Here is a 22,705-nt window from a genome sequence, read left to right on the forward strand (position 1 = left end):
AAGCGCTCGCACATTCTTGGTTTTCCAAGCGGCCTGCGCAATTGCCATCGAGTCACACACGCGTCCCCAACCGCACAATTCAGTCGTTGCAGATGAACTCGCCTGCAAAACGAATTCTTTGAAAACGCATATATCCTCTACAAATGAACGACCCGTACATTGATGATAAACACATTTTAGAGGCACGGGTGGCGCATTGGAAAGACAACAAAGGAGGGCAGCGTCCGCCTGTAGAGACGGACTTAACCAGTGTGCGACAAAGACTCAGCTGTACGCAGCAGCCTGAATATTTGAAAGAGGCACAACTACCTCGCCTGCTGGCCCGAGCGATGGAGGTTGTGATAGAGCAGCGGCACGAATGGCCGTGTCGCATCTGCCTGCCGAGATGGCCCGTAGTCATGCAATCGACAATTGTGTTGCCACGCCATCAGCGTTTGGATTCGCTACGTCTCGTCCGCTTTCGCAAACGAATATCGCCTTCGGACAGCTGGACTTGTCATCGATGCCACTGGCAGCAACATACACATGCGTGGCAATTGCCGCGGCCTTCGAAGCTGTAGCATCCTCCATTCGGCTTGCGCGTTTAGTGAGTCGCAGAGCGCTATCGAGACATCTATCGTCGAGATTGGAGACCTCTGCATATATGTCCCGTCAATCAGTCGTCGAGTTTGCCCCCGCGACGACGGAAACCTGCCTGGCAACGACCGGTGCGAACGCAAAGGCTATGAAAAAGTAGCGACCAGCTGTAGAGTGGCAGTGAAGCTGGCCTAGCCGCCAGGCGAGGTCGATTGGGACGACCGCCGCCGACGTCCATGTCACGAATCTAGACGATACCGAGTGCGTCACATCCGCCAAGACTTTGGGCGTTGTGTCAACGCAACTTTCTCGCCAAACATCGCTAGAAACGCGGCGGGCAGGGAAAGCCCAAAGTGCATGCGGTGCGCGTGCTCCAGTGCCACGAAAGTTCGAGAACATGGTGACATGGTCACGAGAATGGGGTGAGTTTGGACCTCAAACGCGGCTGTAGCTTGAGCGACGTGACAATACGCTGCGAAACGACGCAGGGGTGGTGGACGACCAGTAGTACGCCGTGACCACGTCAACCAGCGGTACGATGCCAAACCGGACGGCGCGCCGCACTGGACGATTCAATCGTCGAGCTCTGCGATGGAGTCTGTGGGGTGCGCGAATGTGTCGCGAGTGCAGATTGCTTGGGATGCGCTGGAGTTGGCCGACACCACTGTCCTCCATAACGTTGGAGCGCCGTGATCGAAGCGAAGGAGAAAGTGCAACGTGTGGAATTGTCATCTCGGAGGCAAAGCCATGCACATTGTTTCGGCGAAAAACGTATTTCAACAATCGAAGTGCCATAAAACTCGAGATGCAAATGCTTCGGACGATTTCCCTTCAGTCGCATGCGAACGACGAATGCACTCAAGGCAGTGCGAAACTTGTACGCGTCCTTTTCTCTACTCGTCGTCACCGTCCCTCGACTCTGGATCTACTGGATGGGTGCCCTCCCTCCGACACTGAAGGATTCGTCGTGCGCCCGGGGGTAATACGTCGGCTTGAATATCTTGAACGACGATGCTGTCCAGCACAAAATGCTGGAGCATCATGTGCGCGGCCCACTTGGCTTCCTTGGATGGACTTTCGGGAATCGTTTTTGCCAAAAACTCAACCGCCCGCTTTGTCAACCCCGGAGTCCACATCGCCCACGTCGCCCATCGGCTTTCCATCATCAACGCCACAACGACAAAAAGTTTCTCCGACTCGATTTTGCACGCCATCGGATCCAGCGTCGACACAAGGAAGAGTCGGGTGGCGGCAGCAGCTTGGCCGCGATACTCTGCAAGGTTCCCGTTCATGTGACCCAGCAATGCCCAAAGCCCCAACGCGACAGGCCCAAACGCATAGCGCGGAGCGTGCTTCAGAGCGACGTCAAACTCTTCCAGCAAGGCGTCTACAACTTGGGGCTCCAGAGTTAACGAGGCGGGCCATACCGAGGCGAATGGTCCGACCTCGGACGAGGCTTCAGTTCGCTTGGTTTGGATGAAATGTACGTCGCCAGTGGCGCACTGCGTGCGCCAAAACACAGCGCTGGTGGTTAGGCGATGGAGCGTCACTGCGTGCCGACTTGTCACGGTGCCGAGAATAGCTTCGAATTCCCGACTGTGTCGGAACACATGATTGAACTCGTGCACGGAAATATACTGCAGCCCCATCCAGTGCTGCAGCATGGACTGGAACAGCTCAGGGTACATGGACGCGAGCAGTTTGATGCGATGCACAACGTGCCGATCGATTTTCCACGCAGCTGGGGCCGACGATGGCGGCCACCGCAGCATGAATTCTACGGAGCACGCAAGGCCCTTCGCTGCATGGCTCCCAACATTCATCGCCAAGTGATCGAGGTACACCAACACGTCCGACGACGTTCCATCAGCTTGCTCGTACTGAAATGCATCAGCTAGTGTCGCTTGGAAGGCATGTATCCGCTTGGCAACATGACGGCGCCGTGTGGTCGGCAACGCCTGGACGCATGCATCCACAAGAGTTTGCACCTGCGATGCATCGAGAGGCATAGACGCCACGCCTGTCAAGTTGAGTATGTGAAGCACCCAATTTCGCAACTCGGACGTGTTCGCGTGCGGGTGTTCAAAGACCAGCAGCGATGCCCACAAGTCGATCGCCAAGGCTGGATACCGTTGTGCAAACGCACTTGCAGCGTCTGTTAGATTGTCGAGGACGGGAACGAACGGCACATACTTCAGCAAGGCTTCCTTCATGGCACGACTGTGGTCTTCCTTGGCATGCAAGAGATCATTCCATGGTGCAGGGTCCGCGCAGCATGTCAGTTTGATCACCGCTTTCTCGATATCACACATATGATGAAATGTTGTTCCGAACAATGTTCGGCTTTTCACTGGATAAAACAAAATACGAATAGCGAATCCAAGGCTTGAAACACGGAGTTTCTTCAAATTTCAGCGAACCAAATGCAAGAACCTTGAAAGGCATGGATTGGCTGGATAAGATATAGTTCTGGCCAATCACATGAATAATCCCGAATGGTTGGAGGAAATATTGAGCATTTGCGCTCTGAACGTTCAACATCATGGCGAAGAAGCAGAAGCGCGGCCCGACGGCGGCAAGGACGACAAACACAACGATGCTGGCGAAAAACAAGTTCGACAAAGGATGGAAGCGAGTAGATCTAAGTGACAACATGCTGGAAGGCTTTGACGACGGAAACGCGTTCGAACTCGAAGAGCTCACAGGTGAATTGACACATCCATCTCACGAAGTACTTGTCACCGCTGATTGCTGCCATAGACTACACATTGGAGGACGATGGGTTTGGGGGCAAAGTACTCATGTAAGCGCTCATGTTGATACAGTCGGTGGATGTACACGAGCTGACGTCGAACGACTTGCAGTGCTGGCGGAAACACCTCGAATGCAACTGCAGCCAAAAAGAAGACGAAGGCAAAGTCCAAGGAAAATGCAACCGAAAAAGCTGCTGGCAAGAATTCTATCAAAGGGTCGACAATCAAAGGTGACAAGCAGGCAGCACGAACCGCAACTGAATTCAGCAATGACGACGACGATGTCATTCAAAAAAATCCTGTTCCCGTCGTCTCCACATCACCATCCACCAGTGCTGATGGTGAGAGTGGAAAGAAAAAGAAGCGAAAGCGATCAAAAAAGGCAAATAAAGAGCCTGACTCGACAGAGCAGCATAACACCGCAGGTGAAGTTGGCGACAATGACCAAGACTGTGACCTTCCACCCGACGACGTGGCAGATCACTCAGCGATAATCGCGGCCGCAGCTGAAGAAGCCTTGCCTGTCTTGCCCGGTTGGGCCAAGTTCAAGCTCCACCCCACGTTGAATGCTTCGTTGACGCGGCTGGCTTTCGCTGCCCCCACCACAATTCAAGCACTGACTCTCATACCGGCCATGATCGAGCAGCGCGATGTAGTCGGCGCTGCCCCAACCGGGTCCGGTAAGACGCTAGCGTTTGGTCTGCCCGTGCTGCAGTACTTGCTACGGTCGAACGAGCCGCGTGCCAAGTGCCGTGCCTTGATATTGACGCCGACACGCGAACTAGCAATCCAGATCGTGGCCCACTTGCAAGCTATGATTCCAGACAAACGCCGCGTCGGGATTGTGTCACTTGTCGGTGGCATGGCTATCCAGAAACAGCAGCGCCAGCTTTCGTACCGCCCGGAAATTGTCGTTGCGACCCCCGGACGCTTGTGGGAAGTGATGGAATCGGGAGAGACTCCCCACTTTGACACGTTGCAAGACGACTTGCGCTTTTTGATCGTCGACGAAGCCGATCGTATGCTGCAGCAAGGCAGCTTTCCGCAACTCGAGTCGATCTTTGAGCGCGTGAACAAGGGCAAAGTTCTGTTTGCGCCAAAAGAAGAAAGCAGCGACGATGACGAGAATAACGAGGACGATGAAGGCAAAACCGCTGGTGATGACGGCATCGTCATGTTGGACGACGTGCTCAAGCAGCACGCCGAGAGCGAAGCTACGGTCCCAGTTGTTGTTGCCGCGACGCCAAAGAAGACATTTTTGCGGCAAACGTTTTTGTTTTCGGCAACGATGACGTTGAAAAATGCTGGTACGAACCTGCAGCTTGCGTTGTGCGTTCTCACGTGGACCGATCTATGGCTTGCAGGGCGGTACCAAACAAAGAAGACGAAGAACCCGAACGCCCTCACCATGCTCGAAAGCATCATGAAGCGCATTGGTCTCCGCGGCAAGCCCGCGGTTGTCGACCTAAGTGCGAAGGAGACCTCGTCCAACGACGAAGCGACTGCCACCACGCCGAGCAGAGGCGCCGAAGTCACGTTGCCGGAAGGGTTGGAGCTGGCCCAAGTCGAGTGCTTGGACGAGCATCGAAACAACGTGCTGTACTACTTTTTGACCCAAGTACGTTTCCATCGATCCAAATTTATGTGCTGGTTGTGTGAGCTCATGATTCGGTGGTACCCCAACAGTACACGGGTCGCACGATCGTGTTTTTGAATGCCATTTCGGGGGTCCGGAAGCTCGCCGGCGTGCTGCAGCTGCTCAAGTTGCCCGTGTTTGCACTGCACGCAGAAATGCAGCAAAAGCAGCGTCTGAAGAAGCTGGACCAGTTTCGCGCGAACGAAAAAGGCATCTTGATTGCGACCGACGTCGCCGCGCGCGGGCTCGACATCCCGTCCGTCGACTATGTCGTGCACTATCACATTCCCCGGTCCGCGGAAACATTTGTTCATCGCAGCGGGCGCACGGCCCGTGCGTCCAACCACGGGTTGAGTATCTCGTTCGTGGCCCCGATTGACGCGGTTCGTGTGTACATTCTCTCGAACGAGTGGTATATGGCTGAGTCATGCCTGCCTCGTAGAAATACCATGCCCAGATCTGCAACGTTCTCCACCGTCCGTCGGGCTTTTCGATGTTTCCAGTCGACCACAAGTACGAAAGATGGAGCGGCTGGAGTGCTGCTGGTGTTTGACCAACTCGTGGTAGATTCCTTCCTCTCATCAAAGAACGCGTCAAGCTGGCCGAGTCGATCTTTGCGACCGAGAACAGCGAGAACAAGGTCAAGAGCGAGGCGACGTGGTTCCAGCAAATGGCCGAGGCGGCGGATCTCCCGTTCGACGACGACATGCTTGATGTAGCGCCCAAGAAGGACACGTCGAAAGTCACCAGCCAGCGCGCCGAGCTGCACCACCTCCTCATGGAACCCCTCCGCCCGATCGGGTCCAAGCGCAAGTTCTTCCGTCTCCACGAAGACATCAAGAGCAACAGGATCTCGGCCGATGGAGAGTACAGTGTCCGTGACGCCAACCTCGATCTCATGCAAAAGTCCAAGAAACATTCGCTCAAGCGCTTCCGAAAGCGATAATTTAACACGATCATTTTGTCGAGTCGTGCATTGCATGCGTCCTTTCATGTTCGTGGCCACATCACCAAGTACTCACGGAGGTGGCTACCAACCACACATCCCAAGTTGCTCAAATACACACCTCTCTTCCGACGAGGCCAACAAATGGGCAAATCCTCACCTTCCCAAAGCACCCACTACCTTGGCATGGTTCTGACCATAATCCTACGACCGCGCGGGCTGTACTTGTTGTGGGGAAGCATCGGGTGGGTGCGCGCCGTGGTCGTGGCTCGGCATGTCCCAAAGCAGTCGAGGGCCGCAAATATCCATCCGAGCTTCCCGCAACTTGAACCTGCTCAACATGACCAATCAGGTTTGAATATTTCAACAGGCAACCAATCACAAACCAGGAAATTCGCCGTCGAAATCCGTCATTTTCGAATTCCCGAGTTGGACGACAGGTGGCGGTGGATGAGCGCTCGGTCCAGCACCGCCGACGAGGACACGCGGCTCCCGATCCTAGAAAAGTACACACAAGAGAGCAATGCGGTTGCTGCAAAGCACGCGACGTGGACCAAGTCCTTCATTATGGGCGGCCTAGTCCTTTTCATTACCGGCACTGCCGTGGTCTTTGGCATGACGGGTGCGTCATCAAACGACAAGGCGTTGTTTAAAAGGGACTACAATGTCGATTTGCGCAAGAATTGCACGGAAGCGTACTTGACCCAACCGTTGAATCAGTTTGGCGCCACTGGCAACACATACGAGGAGCGATACTTTGTATGCGATGCTGAGTGGAAGCAAGGCGGCCCGATCTTCTTCTACACGGGCAATGAAGCAAACGTCGAGCTGTACTTGAACCATACAGGACTCATGTGGGAGAACGCTGCCGAGTTTGGCGCGATGCTCGTGTTTGCCGAACACCGATACTTTGGTCTGTCGATCCCAGACGATGCCCTCAACCGCATGGAGTACTTGTCGTCGGAGCAAGCGCTTGCCGACTACGCCGTGCTCATTCGGGAGCTCAAGGACGTGTACAATGCGACGTCAAGCGCCGTGATTGCGTTTGGCGGGTCGTACGGCGGCATGTTGGCCACTTGGTTTCGTCAGAAGTACCCACACGTCGTGGACGGCACGATTGCTGGGTCTGCACCGGTCTTGGCGTTCGATGGCCAAACTCCCGCCGCTGACATGAGCTCGTTCATGCGGATTGTCACGTTCGATGCGACGCCGGCCGCCGGTGCTGAAGCCAACTGTGTGCCCAACATAAAGAGCGTCTGGGGCAAGATTGAAGCGGCAGCGAAAACTCCGAGTGGCCGCGACACGCTCGCGACGGCGTTTGGATTTTGCAAGTCATTTGACACCGAGGCCGACGCATTGGGGCTCTTCGACTGGATTCAAGGCGCATTTGCGTCCATGGCGATGGGAAATTACCCGTATCCGTCGTCGTATCTCATGAACGGCGTCAGCATCATGCCCGCTTACCCCGTCCGCGTCGCATGCTCACATTTGAAGGATCTGCTCATCGACGACGACGTGGCACTTTTTCGTGCTGTCCGCAACAGCGTCGGCGTGTATTACAACACGACATTCGACAAACCATGCTACTCGTTCGGGCAGCCGTCGAACGAATCCCAGCACGACACCGACTTTTGGGACTACCTGTCGTGCTCAGAGATGTACATGCCCATGGACCAAGACGGCGTCGACGATTTCTACACGCCAAGCTTTCACAACGTGTCGGCCACGAACGAGAGCTGCTTCGCCAAATGGAACGTTCCCCTTCGCCCGACGTGGGCAAACACCGTGTACGGCGGCCGCCAAGGCCTCGAAGCCACGTCGAACATTGTGTTTACGAACGGCAACTACGACCCGTGGTCCGGCACGGGCGTCCTCACGTCTGTGTCGGACTCGGTCGTCGCCCTCCGAGTTGACGGAGGAGCCCACCATTTGGACTTCATGTTTAGCCATCCGTTGGACATGCAGTCTGTCAAGGACGTCCGCATCGAGCAGAAGAAGCACATGCGCAAGTGGATCGCGGCCAAGATGACCAAGACTGCACGAGTCGCTTCGCGTGGCAATCGAAGCCGTTGAAACTCTTTCGCGCACTGCATTGGATGTGGTGTCTTGCGTATCAGATCTGGGGTAGCTCGATGGCGCCGCGACTGTCGTCGACATGACGGAAGTGACGAAGTCAATGTCGAGCCCAGAGATCTGCAGCCTTACAAGCACGTAGTACCAGTAGATGCAGACCAAGGCGCATTACTGGGGTGGCGTCGTGCGAGAGATTGTTCCGAGCGGCACACGATGGCCCCCAGTTGATGAAAGGACGACAGCCACTGCGTTGGGGAGCTGCATGTCGTTCGAGAACACGCCATGGTCAGAGCGCACGTGGATGGATTCGTGGCAGGTTCTATTGCTCCGTTGGCAGCAAAGCAGTTAGAGGCGTGACGAGGATCTCGCAGTTCGACAGCTTTCGGGACGCTTTGGTCATCCGTTTGATGAAGCTGCTATGGCCAACGACTGCAATGTTGGAGTACGGCAGAGCGTGGAGTTCGGTGAGGAAAGCAACAATGCGGGCGTCGAGGTCGGCAGTCGATTCGCGGAGTTGGGCTACTTCTGCTGGCGACTGAGGGATGACCTTGGTGGCGTCGGAGGGACTAGTGAGCCACCAAAAGTCCGGCAAGGAGGACGTATCGATGCCAAGCGAGCCGAATTCTTGAGCCAACTCTTTGCCATGGACATGTAATGAGTGTCGTCAATGGATGGGATGCAACCGACCATGAGGCTGTCGCCCGATGTCGCACGCGGTGTCGAGCATTTCGCGGCACAGCGGGCTGACTACTCAAGCATCACACCAGTGGGCTATCGTGGACAGAGAAACTCCTACGTACTTTGGATGGGAATGTTGCACCCGTCAAACCCTCCGAGGGTGGTTTCGACGGCACGTGTGAGGGGACTGGTGATGATCTATGGAACATGCCGCCTGAGTCGAGTTCACAGGGCGTCGTGCGAACGGCACGTACCACATCCACAACTTCATGAAGCCCCATATCATGAATAGTCTGCTTCAACACGGCAACCTGTGGAGATCGTGACACGTTGGCGCTTGCGCCATGCGACTGGTACCTGTTGCCTGCCCTTTGCGCTTAATCTGGCATCAATGATCATCGGGTCCTTCACGAAGATCCATGAAAAGGTAAGAATACTTCGCACACGCCATTGATTGAAGGTGGATTCGCCATGCCGAATGAAGTAGATCGTCTTCTCTGCTGGCGGCGGCGCGGCGATCATGATGATGTTCAAATTCGCCACCTTATCCGGATAAATCGTCGAATCGTCCGAAAAACTCATGTGGTGGGATTTGTGATCATGGACCCTGACATCGAGCCGGCGACGAGGCTGGCGGACGAGACCGCCACCGCGGAAGTTGCAAAGTCCAATCCCGCCCCAGGAGAGTGGACTCGTGAGCTATGTCCTGGCTGTAACAAGAGCTGCAAGTACTACTGCGCTGTGTGTTATCTCCCAATTGGGGCGCCGTTGACCGTGGACGTTCCGCGCATTCGTCTGCCACTTCAAGTAGACATTTTGTTCCAGGACAAGCAAAAGAAAAGCACTGCTCCTCATGGGAAGGTTGTGGCTCCTGACGACATCGCGATCATTCCGTACCCGTTTCCTGAGGAGAGCCGGCCTCAGTACGACGCCAAGGAAGCAGTCGTCGTGTACCCGTCGATCGATGCGTACGTGATCGACGAGCTCGAAGACCTCGACAGTTTGAAAACACTCATTTTCATCGACACCCCGTGGCAAAAGGCGCCCACCGTTCTGAATGATCCAGCGCTGTCCCATCTGCGATGCGTGAAGCTCGCCCGGCCGCCGCTCGAGTCCAAGTACTGGCGCTACCATTCGAGCGGAAAAGGTTGCATCTCGACCATTGAAGGTATGTACTTCCACTTCCGTCCCGTTTCGCATTATATTTGACACATGGCGGTTCCTCTAGCCGTACACTTGTTGCTTGTGGAATATGTCGCCGCAAAAGCCCAACGAGCTGTGGCGTCGATGACCACAGTAGCCCCAGCAACCCCCTCGTGCTTGGACCCCCTTCTCTTCTTTTTCCACCTCGTGCACGACCACATTATGCACACGCACAAGACGGATCCGAAGCGCCAAATCGACCGCGCACCGATGAGCGAAGCCGAGAAAGAGCGGCAGCGATTGATGCGATCGCAGAAGGAAGCGGGGAGGAAGCGCAAGCTCGAAAACAAACTTGCATTTAAAGCGCAGATCGCCGCTGAAGTCGAAGCTGGCGCTGCGGACGCGTGGCCAAAGAAAAAGTGCTTCAACTGCGGCGCACGGACCCACCAAGCCCGCGAATGCCTCGACGTGTGTCGGTACTGCAAGGTCGAAGTCCATTTCAACGGCGACTGCCCGATGAAAGGCCAACGGCCGGCACGCGCAACCAAAGTCACGAAAGCGATTTGAGATTACGTTGAATCGAGTGTAGGTCGAGTTCGGACCTGTCAAACTCGACCCGGTCCAGTTCCGTCGAAATCGTCTTGAGTGTGGTGGATCCCTCTGGCGACGGCGCTGCAGTGCTCGCGACCCGCAGCGCCATCTGGAGCTCCTGCGTCGCTAGGTCGTATTTGCCGAGGAGGCGGTAGGCGTGCCCGAGTCGGTAGCGGACCGCGATAACAGCAGGCTCGATATCCAGCGCGGCCAAACAGTGGTTGACTGCTGCCGGGAGGTTCTTCTGCATGTCCAAGTACCCACTCGCGATGTTGACATGACATGCCAAACGCAGCTACATCGATTCCTTCATGAATTCGACTGTGTGGAAAGCAGCCGAGATCGCGATGCGATCGAATGGCCACTGACAGCCGCCACGCACACCCATCTTCACGCAGTGAAGTGCCACGACAACTTACTTGATCGAGGGCGGGATGATGCAGATGGGGCGTCGATGCCAAGACCTTGGACAGAGTGTCCAGGATCGCACGGTACTTGTGGATCGAGTACGTGTAGAACCCTTCGACCATGATCACGTCTGCTTCATGGCGGAGCAGGAGCATGCGAGCCAGCGTTTCATCCAATGCGTCGCGATTCAAGTACGCCATGGCCGTCGAGTACACGTCGTCTAGACAGAGCATGAGCATGTACCGCTCTCGCCTGACGGGGTAAACAAGTCTCCCCTGTGCAGTCGAGAACACAGCAAACTCTTTACCATCGGTGTAGGTTGGTTCGATGAGCTCAGCTTCAAGCGAGTCGAGCTCCTTTTGTGCGTCGCCAGCTTCGCCTTCCTGCTCCACCACATCGAAACCAATTGGTATCACTCGATCCTGGAACTTCCACGAGCAGAACCATCGTGCTTGCGCACCGAGAACGTACCACGGCAACCACCTTGTTCCAGTGAAGCAGGGCAATGAGCGGTGCACCTTTAAAGATGATGAGCCGATCGTGACGAGAACGATGGTCGAACGAAGGTCGTACCCATTCGAGAAAACGCGGCTGCGCGCAGCCTCCACGCTTCCAAGTTGTCACCGTTGATCAGAATCGCATCTCGAAACGACTCGGATGCCGACGCGTAATGGCACCGCTCCATGTGGCACATGCCTAGTGAGACAAGGGTCAGATCTTCGAACCGACGTAGGATGACAGTACCGATGCCTATCAAACAGTCTACTCGAAGCATCTTCGCAATGCCTTTCAAGTCGGAGCTCTTGGGAAGCGATGGCGGACCTACAGGAGTGTTCTGCGGAGCAGAGTGGTTGCAAGGACCGCTGCAAGCGTGGTGGTCGGGTCCACCAGAATTGGATAGATTGTTTGGTTGTTGTTGCAGCAACTTGGACGTTTGTTCGATCTCGGTTTCAATGACATCGAGCTGTGGAATAACGTTGTCGAGCTCGTCGACCGCCCGAAGCGCTTCGCGGTACGATGCCAGAGCATCTGTCGCTTGATTCTTGGTGAGGAATGCACTTGCTTGGCCACGGGACCGCATCGCCGTCTGGATGCTCGAACTCTTTCGCTGCAGCAAACCTGCTTGCTTTTCAAGCACAGCCACGACGCTGTTGCTGTCCATTACTACTGAGATGCCTCCTCGGTCGGCATTCTTCTTGTTGTTTCGGTCGGCGAGCCGTTTAGCCTTCAATGCCGCAACTGCTGCACGTGTTGCTAACACCTCCGCGGAATCCCCCGCCTCGTCCACGACGTTGTCCTTCTTCTTCAGGAACTCTTGCTTCTTCTTGAGTTTTTCTTCCCTGGCGTCCGCTTCATCGAGCTGCTGCATCACCTTGTCGACATCGTATTTGTCCCATGCTTCGTAGGACGTCGCCATGTTCAATGCAAGATCCACCGCCAAAGGTCGAGATATTGTCGACTTTGATTGGTTGAAATGAATGTTGGTTTAGCCAATCACGCGCCATAATGACCCTTCGTTTCCCTCCAATCAAATGACCCACAGCAATTAGCATCTTCAATCCCATCGATCGTCCATGGCGCAACAAGAAGGCGCGGCACCGGCGGGGGCTCAAGCGGCCGTCCTGGTCAAGTCAGAGCGCCTGGACAATGGAGATTACTCGAAAGTGAAGGGGTACTGCATGATTCATCCATTCTTCCAGATTGACGATCTCCCTGCGCATGTAGATACGACTTCAACAACGGTGTCGACTATGACAACCTGTTCAATTCATACCGGTTTATGGGCTTCCAAAGCACAAATTTTGGCAAAGCGGTGGAAGAGATCAACCGCATGGTAGGTACACTATGTCATGACGGTACATTGTGCTCACCCCCAAGAATCTGACGCCTTTTCAGCGTGCATGGCGGCTGTCGGACGAACCCGTCGACGAAAACGACGACGACGACCTGCAAGATCCAGCCGTGCGTGCCAAAACCACATGCAAAATCTTCTTGGGGTATACGTCCAACTTAATTTCGAGCGGACTGCGCGAGACTCTTCGATTCCTGGCCCAGCACAAGATGGTGGACGTGATCGTTGCGACAGCGGGCGGCGTCGAAGAAGACTTCATCAAGTGTTTAGCGCCAACGTACGTCGGGGACTTTGCGCTCAAGGGTTCCGACCTTCGGCGTCGAGGCATCAACCGCATCGGAAACTTGCTTGTGCCAAACGACAACTACTGCAAGTTCGAGGACTGGCTCAATCCCATTCTCGACGCCATGCTGGAGGAGCAACTTACTCAAGTAAGCCCGATCTACTCATCTCTTTGTGTGGCAGTTCAATGCAATTGCTTGGACGTGGCGCGTGTCGACGAGATGCGCGAACACACAATCCATACGATTGACCGTTGCTTTCGCAGGGCACTGTGTGGTCGCCCAGCACCATGATCCACCGCCTCGGCAAAGAAATCAACCACGAGGATTCGGTCTACTACTGGTGCTACAAGGTGCGTTTGCCGTGCGTCGGTGGCTCCTCAAGGTCGCTGCAATTGTGTTGATGGCGACTCAACGTCGTCCCTTCTCGTGATAGAACAACATTCCAGTGTTTTGTCCCGCGCTCACGGACGGATCGATCGGTGACATGATCTATTTTCATTCGTACCGCAAGGAAGGGCTGGTGCTCGACATCGTGTCGGACATTCGGCGCATGAACGACCACGCGATCCGAGCCAAGAAGACCGGGGTCATCATCCTCGGCGGTGGCGTTGTCAAGCACCACATCCTGAATGCCAACCTCATGCGAAATGGCGCCGATTTTGCTGTGTTTGTCAATACTGGCCAGGTACGTGCCGACCGACCTCGCCGTGGATCTCTATGGTTTGAACCGTGGAAATAACGCGGTAGGAATTTGACGGGAGCGACGCAGGAGCGCGCCCTGATGAAGCAGTGTCTTGGGGTAAACTACGACTCAATGCGACGCCCGCCAAGGTGCAGCCACGTTCGTGTTGGGGCTGTACCAGAAGTTGATGGTATGAGTAGGTGTATGCGGATGCGACGTTGGTGTTTCCCTTGTTGGTCGCCCAGACATTTGCCAAGGACTTCACCGCAGTCGGTACCGTTGGATGAGTTCTCCACGAATGCAACGGCGTAATGCGCTACCTCCCACTTCGTACCATTAACATTACCTTGCACTACACGATGGTGTGAGCGGAGGAAGCCTTGCCCGGTGCTAGCGCCCCCTCGCTGTCCTTGGTACGGTTGCTGGATGTGCGGCTACTGTGGGGGTGACACGGCGACGGTTCATCTGAAGTTAATGCGACCAGATGCGGTGACGAGTGGGGGCCTGGATTTGACTCGCTTCGCTGAAGCATCGCACCAGCGCGACCTGTCGGGACGTCTTCGTTTGTGGGTGAGCTGGCCGCGCGCAGGAGTTGGAGCTTGGGGCGTGTCGGAGCTTCGTCCATTCGAATGCCTACAAGCAGCAGCCCCATTCAATCGTCGGCCGCCGCATTCCATCACACCGACCTGGCCCATTCGAGCAGATTGTATTGGCTTGCTGCACAATGTTTCCGTCCAGGTCTAGTTGCCATGGCGTCATGCGTGGATATCAGGATTATGAAGTCGCTGTACCTCGCAGTTCTTCGTAGTCAGCGTGTGCTACAGCCAAGAGAGTGAGCCCGATATCGACCCATGCACACGCACCTGGACTGCCGTGGTTCTTGTAGTACAAGTACTGGTGCGCAAAGTAGATCACGACCACGATCAGCGTGATGACAATGGCCAGTGCCACATACAACAACAGGTCAATCGTCGACGTCACGCTGAACTCTACAAGTCCCAACATCGTGCCCGCGTTAGCCCATGACGCAGCCTCGTGCGGCAATTCGAGATGGCCTCACCGAACCCGACCATCCCAACTGTTCCCGACGCGGCGGATCTCAGTGGGGGCGGTGTGAAACGTCAATACCTCTGCTCCGATCTGTAACTGACACCTCTCGCATCACAATCGCGATGGAAGCGGGCTGAGTGCCTGAAGTGTGTGATCTTTGACTTGCTCCAAGTGACCCAACTAGTTGCTTGTGTCGTGCATGCGCTTTGTCGTTTGAAGCACGTCCCTGACCTGCCCATTTGAGACACTGTCACTCGTGCGCTTCGTTCCTGCTGCCCACTGTCGTCAATAAGGCCCGAATCTCTCTTGTTCCCCGTCCAAGCTCCATCACCCAGGACTGAACCGCTCGCTCCTGGAGACCTCTGCCGCTCGACAAAATGTCCCTGGTTGGATTTTCAAAGTTGTCAGGTGCTCGAGAGGCAATTATCCGGACCCGCGCGTTTTTCAGCCAATAGACGGCGCTAGTTCCGTTTTATCCGGAATCGCTGGGGGGGAAACCTCATTTGCCAAAGCAATCGATGGAGATCTTCGCTTCAGCGCCTGCGAGAGACCCGCCGCGACAGGACACTCCCGCCGGGACTGACGCAGTTAAGGTCGATGCCAAATACGATCAGTCGCCTGAGGAGCTTACTGCAACGCTCCTCGATGGCCAAACCAGCGATCTCTGCGACATTGCCGTCGAGGCAAAACGCGCGAAAGTCGCTGACGACGTCGAACACCCTCATGCCTATTCGACAAACGATGCTTCTACACTCGCGCCCTCGTCAGTGAGCTCGCCGAACGACGCGGTAAAGAAAATCGAAGTCGGAGAGAGCAATGCAATATCACCTCAACTCTTTTCGGCGGACGTGACATCATTGGCAATGCCTGAGCCTACGTCAATAGTCATGAATTCAAAGTCACCGGGGCCCAAGAAGGACAGCATATCTTGGATGTTGACGAAAAACACGACAGTAACCACATCGTTGACGATCGAAGCTCTCATGGAACGTTTCCGCGAAGAACGAATGCCGTTCCTCATCAATTTAAAGGCCAGCGATCGCGTGGACATCAAGTGCTATAAATACAGGCAATGGTTTGCAGCCAAGGTCATAAAAGTCTCGGACAGAACGATCAAGATTCATTTCAACGGATTCAAGAAAGACTACACCTACGACCGCTTCGACTACATGCACATTGCACCGCAAGGCACGTATGTCGAGCGTTACGACCCGTCGCTCGGGGCGAAATGGAAGCCCCAACCTTCGGCCATCGACGCTGATTTGGGAGGGCTGACTTACATTCCCGAGAAGAAGCAAAAAAACACACAAGTCCCCAAGCGAGCTCGCCCAACACCACCAAACAAAGAGGCAATTGCGGGCGAAGTGATTAAGAAGTCTGTGTCGCGGAGCCGTGCAACTCCGATTGCCGATCCCTTCGTTGACAAGCAGGAACGTCTGGTCGCTGACTCGCTACCGGTTATCATAAAACCTTCGCCTTCAAAACGTCTCAAAACCGAACTAAAACTCGTCCCGTCCGACCCATTCAAAGCCAAGGGAATCAGCCGCGATGAACTGCCGCTCTGGCTTGCTCCAACGAGTACGGTCAAACCCACGGGTGACTTCCGGACTGAACTCGAACGAGAACAAGAAGTGTGCTCAGCGTGTCTGGAAGTAGAGGACGCGGAGGGGACTGAGTACGTATTGTGCGACGGACCCTGCCTTGGCTCGTACCATCTTGGATGCGTCGGCTTATCCAGCGACGACAAGCTCCCGGACGAGTGGAAATGCGACAGCTGCGTGAGCCATGAATATGAGTGCCTGATATGCCACAAATTTGCAATCGCCGGAGAAGCGCTCGTCAAGTGCGCGCTTGAGCACTGCGGCAAGTTCTACCACCCCGAGTGCCTCGTAGAGCACCCGCACACGCAAGTCGGTCACAAACACAAGACACTTGTGTGTCCTCGCCACACATGCGACAACTGCAGCGGCAAGAAAGGATCGGAGGGGCTCATGAAATGCATGTACTGCGCGACGGCATATCACCCGCTGTGCATCCCGCCGAGCTGTCGCTTCAACAATTATGCAATGGTGTGTGGCAGAGATAAGGCCAAGAAGTTGCCGTCGATTCCCGACTTTTTCGGGCCGGACAAGATTGTGTTTGATGGCAAATTCAAGTTTCCCGACATATTCTTACCCAAGTTGCCGCCGCCGCCCAAAGTCGACGACGAAGCTGAAGTTGCGGCGGCAGCATTGAAGCTCCAGCAATTCCAGTTTCGCTTGCCCATGGCGTACTTGGACGAAAGCAACGCGCCGCCTCCGCGCTTCCAAAAGCTGCGCCGAAACCAGTACCAGTTCAAGCCCATCAAGCTCGACATGAACGACTTGCCCATGTGTCAATGCAAAGGTACAGACTTACATGGCTATTGTATGCAGTGTGGTCATTACCTTCATAGACAAGTGCGACGAAGACTGTACGAATCGTGCAGCTTTCGTTGAGTGCATTGGCAATACAGGAGACAAAAAGGAAAAGCACTTCAACTGTCGTGTCGGCCCGGACTGTGGCAACCGCGCGCTACAAATCGCTGCCATTCCCAAGACCAAGGTGTTCAAGACGACCAATGGCCGCGGCTTTGGGTTGCGCGTGCTCGAACCCGTTAAAGCCGGCGCGCTCGTGATCGAGTACGTCGGCGAAGTCATCACGGCGTGGATGAAGCAGGACCGCATGATTGCGCACGCTGAAACGAGCCCAAACGATCCCAACTACTACATCATGGAACTGGACAAGAACGTGTACTTGGACGGCCGTGTCAAAGGCAGCGACTCCCGTTTTATCAACCACTCGTGCGACCCAAACTGCCACTTGCTCAAGTGGGAAGTCGGCGAGTACAAGCGCATCGCGATCACAGCGCTGCGCGACATCGAAGCGGACGAAGAACTGTCGTACGATTACCAAATGGAAACGACGTCGACAGAATCGTTCAAGTGTCACTGCGGCGCGCTCAGGTGCCGTGGGACAATGGCCCCCGACAACTTGAACAAAGAAGCCCACGCCAAGTTGAAGTTGGAAGAAGACAATGCAAAGAAACTAGACAAGAAGAATGCAACCAAGAAGCGAAAGCGCACGACAACGAGGCCTGCGATGGCCGCCGCAGTCGAACCACCAAGCTTCACGTCCAAGAGCTCGTCCCGACGACATTTGGCTGCCGCCACTGACGAAAGCGACATCAAGCAAGAGGAAAGTCCCAACGACAAATCGGAGGACGCTACCGCCACCAACGAATCCCCCACGAGCTCGTCTGACTTTGCCACTACCTCAGACGACGGTGTTCCTACGGACGGCACAACATCGTCGACTGCGACGACACCAACGAGAGTGGATCAAGTCATGACGGCAAAACCTGACGGCCCTGACAATGCCGCTGAAACGAGTGAAGAGGACGCAAGTCCTGCACGACCTAGCGGTGATGTGACCGACCTGGCCGCCGGCACGGTCCTGAACCCCCACGATGCAAAATACCCTCCAAAGGATATAAAAGCCGAAGCTGCAGTGGTCGGAGAGCCACTTCCCATGGCCCCCATCAACTCACCGACAACGCTGTAATGTGTGCAGCGTTTCGTGGGCCATGAGTTGTTCGTGTGCTGCTCGACATGCAATGTAAGAAGTGATTTGTTCCAAAGACGACAACTTAGAGTTGAGCGGTGGTGCTCGCTTGGGGTGGACGGGACGATGTCGACTTGGCTCGGTAGGGAAGCGGCTTGGATGGAGTTTTCTTGATCACGCGCTTGTCAGGAAGGGTGCCACCTGCATGATGCGATCGAACGCCCTTGAGATTTGAATGCTCTTCCTCGCGCGACGTAGGACATGATGTACCTGGGCATGTCGAGCCACTAGATCTGGCATGGCTGGGTGGAGCAGTTGTCCCATCTGTGCAAATGAGTCACAGAGCGCATCGACAGGAAACCTCAAAATACCTTCGAGCTCGCGATACGTGTTTTGTTCTGTGCATGAAGAGTGCAGGGTGAGATGCGTGCAGAACCATGAGGCTGTCAGGTTCACGTCCGTACCGTCAAACTCGGCGTCCGCGCGCTTGTTGAGCCAGCAAAAACAGATCCCGACGACGATAATGAACACAGCGAGGCCGAGGATGACATAGAAGACGACGGAGAGTACGTTTAGGAGCGTCGAGCCTTCTGCCAGCACTATCCATGTCATGCTGAGCATGCATGCACTCCAAGTCGAGTGAAGCGACGTACGATTGCTCACATGCCATGCGACCGCATCCATCGTCGTCGCGGCGCGATCTTTCGGCCACGAACGAGATCTTTTATTCGAGATTTCGACGTTAGCATACTTTATCCAAGTGAATTTTTATCGCTCGCACACGACCGTTTCGTTGTGGATCAGCTGGCAGTTACACGTGCCTGGCAAACATGGAATCCCCGCAGCGTCGTCCTTCCTGCCAAGGCAATGGCACCCAGTCTTTCCTGCCGCTACATGCCACGATCTCTCGGGCAGTCGTGAGGTACGGCGCAATGTGACGGTCATTGCGTCATCCCTCGAGCGGCAGAGGCCGACCTCGACTGCGTTATGTCAACTACATGACAAGACGGATGGACCATGCCTTGGCAGTCGAGTCCATCGATGGCACGGGCGATTCACTCAAACTTCTATCATACGGTTTAATTTAAACAGACAGTCAATCGCACTGGGTGTCCCAAAGCTGTGCATGAACAAGTCACGGAGCTTGCCGATCCTGTGCGTCCAAGAACGCGGTAGTGGAAGAATGACACGCATCGCACAAGTCGGGCGTGTTACCCGAGGTTGTGTCGCGAATCAGCGCTTCCGTAAACGCCCACAGCTTCCTCCCGAGGACTTGGTTGTGGCCCATGGAATCGGTCGCGCCGAGTTTTGCAATCGGGACAAAGTATTCGCCGTGCCAGTTGTGCGTAACAATGTCGTCGGATGTCGCCACGTACAGTTGCGTCTTGGCGCCGTCGTCAACTTCGAGCTCGAACAACGACAGAATGAGCGAGGCCAGCCAGTGTTGGTGGGTCGTCGGAGCCGTCTGGACGATGCCAGGGTGGACGACATTCACGTAAACGTTCATGACATTGCGCACTTCGAGTTGACGAGTCAGCTCCCTTGCAAACAAAATGTTGGCCAGCTTCGACTGGCTGTACCAGTTCCACGAAAAGTACTTTTGGGCATTGTTCAGGTTGGTGAAATCGATGCCAGGCGCGCGCACATGTGCCCGCGAGCTGACCATGACCACTCGCGACGGTGCCGATGCTTCCAGGATGGGCAGCAGCCCCGTCGTCAAGGCGTGGTGGCCGACGTGGTTGGTGGCAAACTGCGACTCGATGCCGTCGTTCGAGAGCGTGAACGGCGGCGCCATCACGCCAGCGTTGTTGATCAAGATGTGGAGCGGCAAGTTGCGGTGTCGGAACGCGTCCACAAATGCATGGACCGATGTCAAGTTCATCAGATCCACGTGCATGAACTCGAGCTGCGTCGTGGCTGTCTGCAGCGACCTCGCCACTTGATGGATCACTCCGAGTGTCTTTTCACGTGACCGGCCTGCGAAAATGACATGGCAGCCCTTGCGGGCGAGTTCGCGGGCTGTGACGAGACCGATGCCGGAGCTAGCTCCCGTCACGATGGCGACCTTGGACCGCAGGTCAGGGATGTCGTCGAAGGTATACCTGGACCGCGCCGACCCACAGCACCACAGGCACCCCGACATCCCCATCGCTCGCTCGCAAAGACACACACAGCCGGGTCGAACATTTTGAAGTTGATGGGGGTGATAGGCATGCGACGATGTGATTGGGTAAAATTCTCCAACACCACGTAATTTGGACGACGTCAATGAGCAGCTGGCGGCGATCTCGACGCGCGACCCGCTTCGGACGTGCCAGGGCGACTTGTAGCACCGAGTACAACACGAACAAGTGGGCTCTATAGCACCCCGCAGCCCCCAACGAGTCCATGGCGACGTTGTCGCTGCATGGCGAGATTCAAGAGTACTTGGTGAAGCACGTTATTTCGCACGCGCAATGGATATCAAAGCGTACCAACGCCGGCTACAGTAAAGTTTGCCGCTACGTAACATGGCCAGTGTGGAACCCTCCGTTTGTGGGTGATCGACCATACCTGGGCACGTGCCGCCGTTCATGGAGCGCGTGTAGCTATGAAGCGAAACAAGTGCCCCTCGGCGGTAGAACTGTGTGGTTTCGGCAGCAAAGAGGGCTTTGGACCTCCCGCGCGGGACATTCAATAGATGTTGAGGGGGGAATGCATCCGATGGCAATTGGAATCGGTCCCACATGTGGGGGGGGCTCAGGTCCGTGGCATCGCAGTCGGCGAACGCCCCCAGACCGCCCCCCACTTCACCACGACGCCTTGAGCAAGCGGGGGGGTCATCAAGGGTCTGGGGGGAGGGCTTTTGTGTTGAGCACATGGACAATAGGCGCGTTTTGAGGGAGCGCAGCGACGAGAGTTCAAACAGTGGACGAGCGCGACCGGTCGTATTGAAAACCACGTCGCATGGGGCGAATGATGCCAACTCAAGACGTTCCCGCCCGTGGCAGCAATGTCGCGGTCGTAACCGGACGCGACAAACACCAGCACTGGCCACGTCATGATCCGCGCGAACTGGCCAAGAAGAGATGCCACGTCATGATGGCAATTCAGTCTCGAGATCAATCCAACCGCACCATCGATCCGACGACGTTGACAAGTCCAAGCGAGAGCCAACCTGTTCAGGATGCCGTCGGTGTATGCGTTCGTGGCAGCGTTGAAGGCGCGATCCCCCCTCCACCTGCCCATCTACAACACCAGAGTGAGGAACCCACTACCCTTTCCGCTCTCTGACGGCGGCATCGAGCACCAAGTAGCGTCCAACCCTGTCGCCCATCACGCGCTCACCGTAGCGCTGCTGCCCATCTTGGAAAAGTGGCGCCGTCGCTAGTTCTCGTCGCTTACTCGTTTGCCCACATTGTGGTCTCGCATCGAGGACGGGGTAGCATGTGGAGGTGGCCGCCCGTGGCGCCTTAAGCACGTGTTCGTGCATGCATTGCATTCTGGCATCTCTCGGATGGCCACTTGCGCCTTTCGTATTCGGTGCATTCTCCGAGACATGCATCTACAAAAGAGTACTTACTTAGCAAGCTCGACCACATCTCACAAAACCGTTAACATCGCTGTGCTCTCTCGACACGTCTCCCCCGGCGAATCACCTACGTGCCGGCTGGCATGCGCTCGATCGGATTGCAACTGGCGCAAGGGGAGCAGACCCCCAAGGGGATGTGTCAGGGTGAATCGTGCTCTGCGACAAACGCGGCGACATGACCCTCGAGGGCCTGTACCCAAAAAGACAATTGCCCGCGAGTTATACCTGTTTGTACTGTACCCATAACCATTCCTAGTATAAGTGTGGTGACAGTGATGTTCAAATTAACCCAACATTGCAAAACCAGATTTCTCTAATACAAGTAAAACATTTACGAGTGTACAATGGATATCAAACCCAAGACCCGAGACAGCCGCGTGCAGGTGCAGCTGCGTGCAGATAAATGTGGATATGCGAGCAGCGAGTGGTTTTGTACATGACCGCTGGAGCTAAACACGCCAGAGCCCAGGTTTCATTCATTTTACACAAATTCTGCTCGCTTGTCGGCATGCCGTCCACGGGGTCCATTTGAATGGCAATGGTGCCAACCCACCGGATTCCGATCGCGTAGATTCTGGCTTGGTACCATTGCCATTCTCGAATTGATCTGGGTTGGTACCGTTGCTATTTTTGTGGAAACTGCGTGGGTCGGGACTTGTTGCTACCAACTAAAATCAATCATTAAATACTCGATACCACCTTGTGCATCAAATATTGGACGATCTACATCGTCATATTTAACACTAGAAATACGATGTACATCGTCGATGGACTCGCCTTTTCACACCCGAAGGAAGCACGACATCCCTGTTAGGGACAATCGAAATGCCTTTGTAGAACATCCCTGCTCATGTCCTACATGGTAAACGAATCAAAGACA

The 22,705-nt window shown here is 55.2% G+C and overlaps 11 protein-coding genes across 17 annotated transcripts; 5 read left to right on the forward strand and 6 right to left on the reverse strand.

Annotated features, from left to right (window-relative positions):
* Positions 1-1,303: 1,303 nt before the first annotated feature.
* H310_03407 (hypothetical protein) lies at positions 1,304-2,885 on the reverse strand. Its single transcript, XM_008867243.1, has one exon. It carries the CDS (start codon positions 2,787-2,789, stop codon positions 1,470-1,472), a length of 1,320 nt encoding a protein of 439 aa, XP_008865465.1. The 5' UTR covers positions 2,790-2,885; the 3' UTR covers positions 1,304-1,469.
* A 218-nt stretch (positions 2,886-3,103) lies between these two features.
* Positions 3,104-5,933, forward strand: H310_03408 (hypothetical protein). Its single transcript, XM_008867244.1, has 7 exons — positions 3,104-3,281; positions 3,337-3,379; positions 3,441-4,636; positions 4,694-4,947; positions 5,016-5,348; positions 5,408-5,478; positions 5,533-5,933. The coding sequence occupies exons 1-7, from the start codon at positions 3,119-3,121 to the stop codon at positions 5,909-5,911; spliced, it is 2,439 nt and encodes an 812-aa protein (XP_008865466.1). The 5' UTR covers positions 3,104-3,118; the 3' UTR covers positions 5,912-5,933.
* A 402-nt stretch (positions 5,934-6,335) lies between these two features.
* On the forward strand, positions 6,336-8,248 carry H310_03409 (hypothetical protein). The gene has a single exon (XM_008867245.1). The coding sequence runs from the start codon at positions 6,362-6,364 to the stop codon at positions 7,982-7,984; it is 1,623 nt and encodes a 540-aa protein (XP_008865467.1). The 5' UTR covers positions 6,336-6,361; the 3' UTR covers positions 7,985-8,248.
* On the reverse strand, positions 8,216-9,212 carry H310_03410 (hypothetical protein). The gene is made up of 5 exons (XM_008867246.1): positions 9,020-9,212; positions 8,917-8,973; positions 8,785-8,860; positions 8,672-8,731; positions 8,216-8,620 (listed from the first exon to the last, which is right to left on the reverse strand). The coding sequence occupies exons 1-5, from the start codon at positions 9,182-9,184 to the stop codon at positions 8,304-8,306; spliced, it is 675 nt and encodes a 224-aa protein (XP_008865468.1). The 5' UTR covers positions 9,185-9,212; the 3' UTR covers positions 8,216-8,303.
* Positions 9,213-9,247: 35 nt separating this feature from the next.
* On the forward strand, positions 9,248-10,441 carry H310_03411 (hypothetical protein). The gene is made up of 2 exons (XM_008867247.1): positions 9,248-9,830; positions 9,891-10,441. The coding sequence occupies exons 1-2, from the start codon at positions 9,263-9,265 to the stop codon at positions 10,370-10,372; spliced, it is 1,050 nt and encodes a 349-aa protein (XP_008865469.1). The 5' UTR covers positions 9,248-9,262; the 3' UTR covers positions 10,373-10,441.
* On the reverse strand, positions 10,356-12,221 carry H310_03412 (hypothetical protein; the record flags this gene model as incomplete). Its single annotated transcript, XM_008867248.1, has 6 exons — positions 10,356-10,691; positions 10,816-11,024; positions 11,112-11,187; positions 11,276-11,322; positions 11,378-11,500; positions 11,549-12,221. 6 exons carry the CDS (start codon positions 12,219-12,221, stop codon positions 10,356-10,358), a joined length of 1,464 nt encoding a protein of 487 aa, XP_008865470.1.
* Positions 12,222-12,378: 157 nt separating this feature from the next.
* Positions 12,379-13,909, forward strand: H310_03413 (deoxyhypusine synthase; the record flags this gene model as incomplete). The annotated part of the gene is made up of 7 exons (XM_008867249.1): positions 12,379-12,476; positions 12,530-12,638; positions 12,701-13,087; positions 13,204-13,290; positions 13,374-13,625; positions 13,688-13,771; positions 13,823-13,909. 7 exons carry the CDS (start codon positions 12,379-12,381, stop codon positions 13,907-13,909), a joined length of 1,104 nt encoding a protein of 367 aa, XP_008865471.1.
* A 25-nt stretch (positions 13,910-13,934) lies between these two features.
* On the reverse strand, positions 13,935-14,627 carry H310_03414 (hypothetical protein; the record flags this gene model as incomplete). Its single annotated transcript, XM_008867250.1, has 4 exons — positions 13,935-14,255; positions 14,309-14,362; positions 14,414-14,440; positions 14,486-14,627. 4 exons carry the CDS (start codon positions 14,625-14,627, stop codon positions 13,975-13,977), a joined length of 504 nt encoding a protein of 167 aa, XP_008865472.1. The 3' UTR covers positions 13,935-13,974.
* A 561-nt stretch (positions 14,628-15,188) lies between these two features.
* Positions 15,189-18,504, forward strand: H310_03415 (the record flags this gene model as incomplete). 2 transcript variants are annotated; one of them, XM_008867252.1, is made up of 4 exons in its annotated part: positions 15,189-16,250; positions 16,329-17,057; positions 17,107-18,396; positions 18,444-18,504. In XM_008867252.1, coding segments are annotated over 3 exons (2,939 nt in total), but the record flags the coding sequence as incomplete, so codon positions are not given. The 2 variants fall into 2 exon arrangements, with proteins under 2 accessions (XP_008865474.1, XP_008865473.1); XM_008867251.1 differs by having other exon boundaries at positions 15,189-17,057.
* On the reverse strand, positions 18,303-18,987 carry H310_03416 (hypothetical protein). Its single transcript, XM_008867253.1, has 5 exons — positions 18,908-18,987; positions 18,719-18,853; positions 18,626-18,652; positions 18,525-18,578; positions 18,303-18,455 (listed from the first exon to the last, which is right to left on the reverse strand). The coding sequence occupies exons 1-5, from the start codon at positions 18,936-18,938 to the stop codon at positions 18,340-18,342; spliced, it is 363 nt and encodes a 120-aa protein (XP_008865475.1). The 5' UTR covers positions 18,939-18,987; the 3' UTR covers positions 18,303-18,339.
* Positions 18,988-19,302: 315 nt separating this feature from the next.
* On the reverse strand, positions 19,303-21,968 carry H310_03417 (hypothetical protein). Of its 6 annotated transcripts, XM_008867259.1 has the most exons (5): positions 21,846-21,968; positions 21,544-21,798; positions 21,371-21,482; positions 20,808-21,308; positions 19,303-20,755 (listed from the first exon to the last, which is right to left on the reverse strand). In XM_008867259.1, the coding sequence occupies exon 5, from the start codon at positions 20,401-20,403 to the stop codon at positions 19,390-19,392; it is 1,014 nt and encodes a 337-aa protein (XP_008865481.1). In that variant the 5' UTR covers positions 20,404-20,755; positions 20,808-21,308; positions 21,371-21,482; positions 21,544-21,798; positions 21,846-21,968; the 3' UTR covers positions 19,303-19,389. The 6 variants fall into 6 exon arrangements, with proteins under 6 accessions (XP_008865481.1, XP_008865477.1, XP_008865480.1 ...); XM_008867255.1 differs by having other exon boundaries at positions 20,808-21,798; XM_008867258.1 differs by having other exon boundaries at positions 20,808-21,482; positions 21,582-21,968.
* Between the last annotated feature and the right edge of the window lie 737 nt (positions 21,969-22,705).

The sequence above is a fragment of the Aphanomyces invadans genome (genome assembly GCF_000520115.1).
Source record: "Aphanomyces invadans strain NJM9701 unplaced genomic scaffold supercont1.5, whole genome shotgun sequence".
NCBI lineage: Eukaryota > Oomycota > Saprolegniomycetes > Saprolegniales > Verrucalvaceae > Aphanomyces > Aphanomyces invadans.

Bases quoted from the DNA above. Each gene is read 5' to 3' on its own strand.
- H310_03409 (XM_008867245.1), top strand. From the start codon at position 6,362: ATGAGCGCTCGGTCCAGCACCGCCGACGAGGACACGCGGCTCCCGATC.
- H310_03416 (XM_008867253.1), bottom strand. From the start codon at position 18,938: ATGGATGCGGTCGCATGGCATGTGAGCAATC. The intron at 18,579-18,625 runs GTATTTTGAGGT...TCATTTGCACAG, and splicing joins CACGTATCGCGAGCTCGAAG to ATGGGACAACTGCTCCACCC. The intron at 18,456-18,524 runs GTACATCATGTC...CGCATCATGCAG, and splicing joins TAGTGGCTCGACATGCCCAG to GTGGCACCCTTCCTGACAAG.
- H310_03410 (XM_008867246.1), bottom strand. From the start codon at position 9,184: ATGATCGCCGCGCCGCCGCCAGCAGAGAAGACGATCTACTTCATTCGG. The intron at 8,732-8,784 runs GTACGTAGGAGT...ATGCTTGAGTAG, and splicing joins GTGCAACATTCCCATCCAAA to TCAGCCCGCTGTGCCGCGAA. The intron at 8,621-8,671 runs GTCGGTTGCATC...TCCATGGCAAAG, and splicing joins CATCGGGCGACAGCCTCATG to AGTTGGCTCAAGAATTCGGC.
- H310_03411 (XM_008867247.1), top strand. From the start codon at position 9,263: ATGGACCCTGACATCGAGCCGGCGACGAGGCTGGCGGACGAGACCGCC. The intron at 9,831-9,890 runs GTATGTACTTCC...CGGTTCCTCTAG, and splicing joins TTGCATCTCGACCATTGAAG to CCGTACACTTGTTGCTTGTG.
- H310_03417 (XM_008867259.1), bottom strand. From the start codon at position 20,403: ATGGGGATGTCGGGGTGCCTGTGGTGCTGTGGGTCGGCGCGGTCCAGG.
- H310_03407 (XM_008867243.1), bottom strand. From the start codon at position 2,789: ATGAAGGAAGCCTTGCTGAAGTATGTGCCGTTCGTTCCCGTCCTCGAC.
- H310_03408 (XM_008867244.1), top strand. From the start codon at position 3,119: ATGGCGAAGAAGCAGAAGCGCGGCCCGACGGCGGCAAGGACGACAAAC. The intron at 3,380-3,440 runs GTAAGCGCTCAT...AACGACTTGCAG, and splicing joins TTTGGGGGCAAAGTACTCAT to TGCTGGCGGAAACACCTCGA. The intron at 4,637-4,693 runs GTACGAACCTGC...TATGGCTTGCAG, and splicing joins GATGACGTTGAAAAATGCTG to GGCGGTACCAAACAAAGAAG.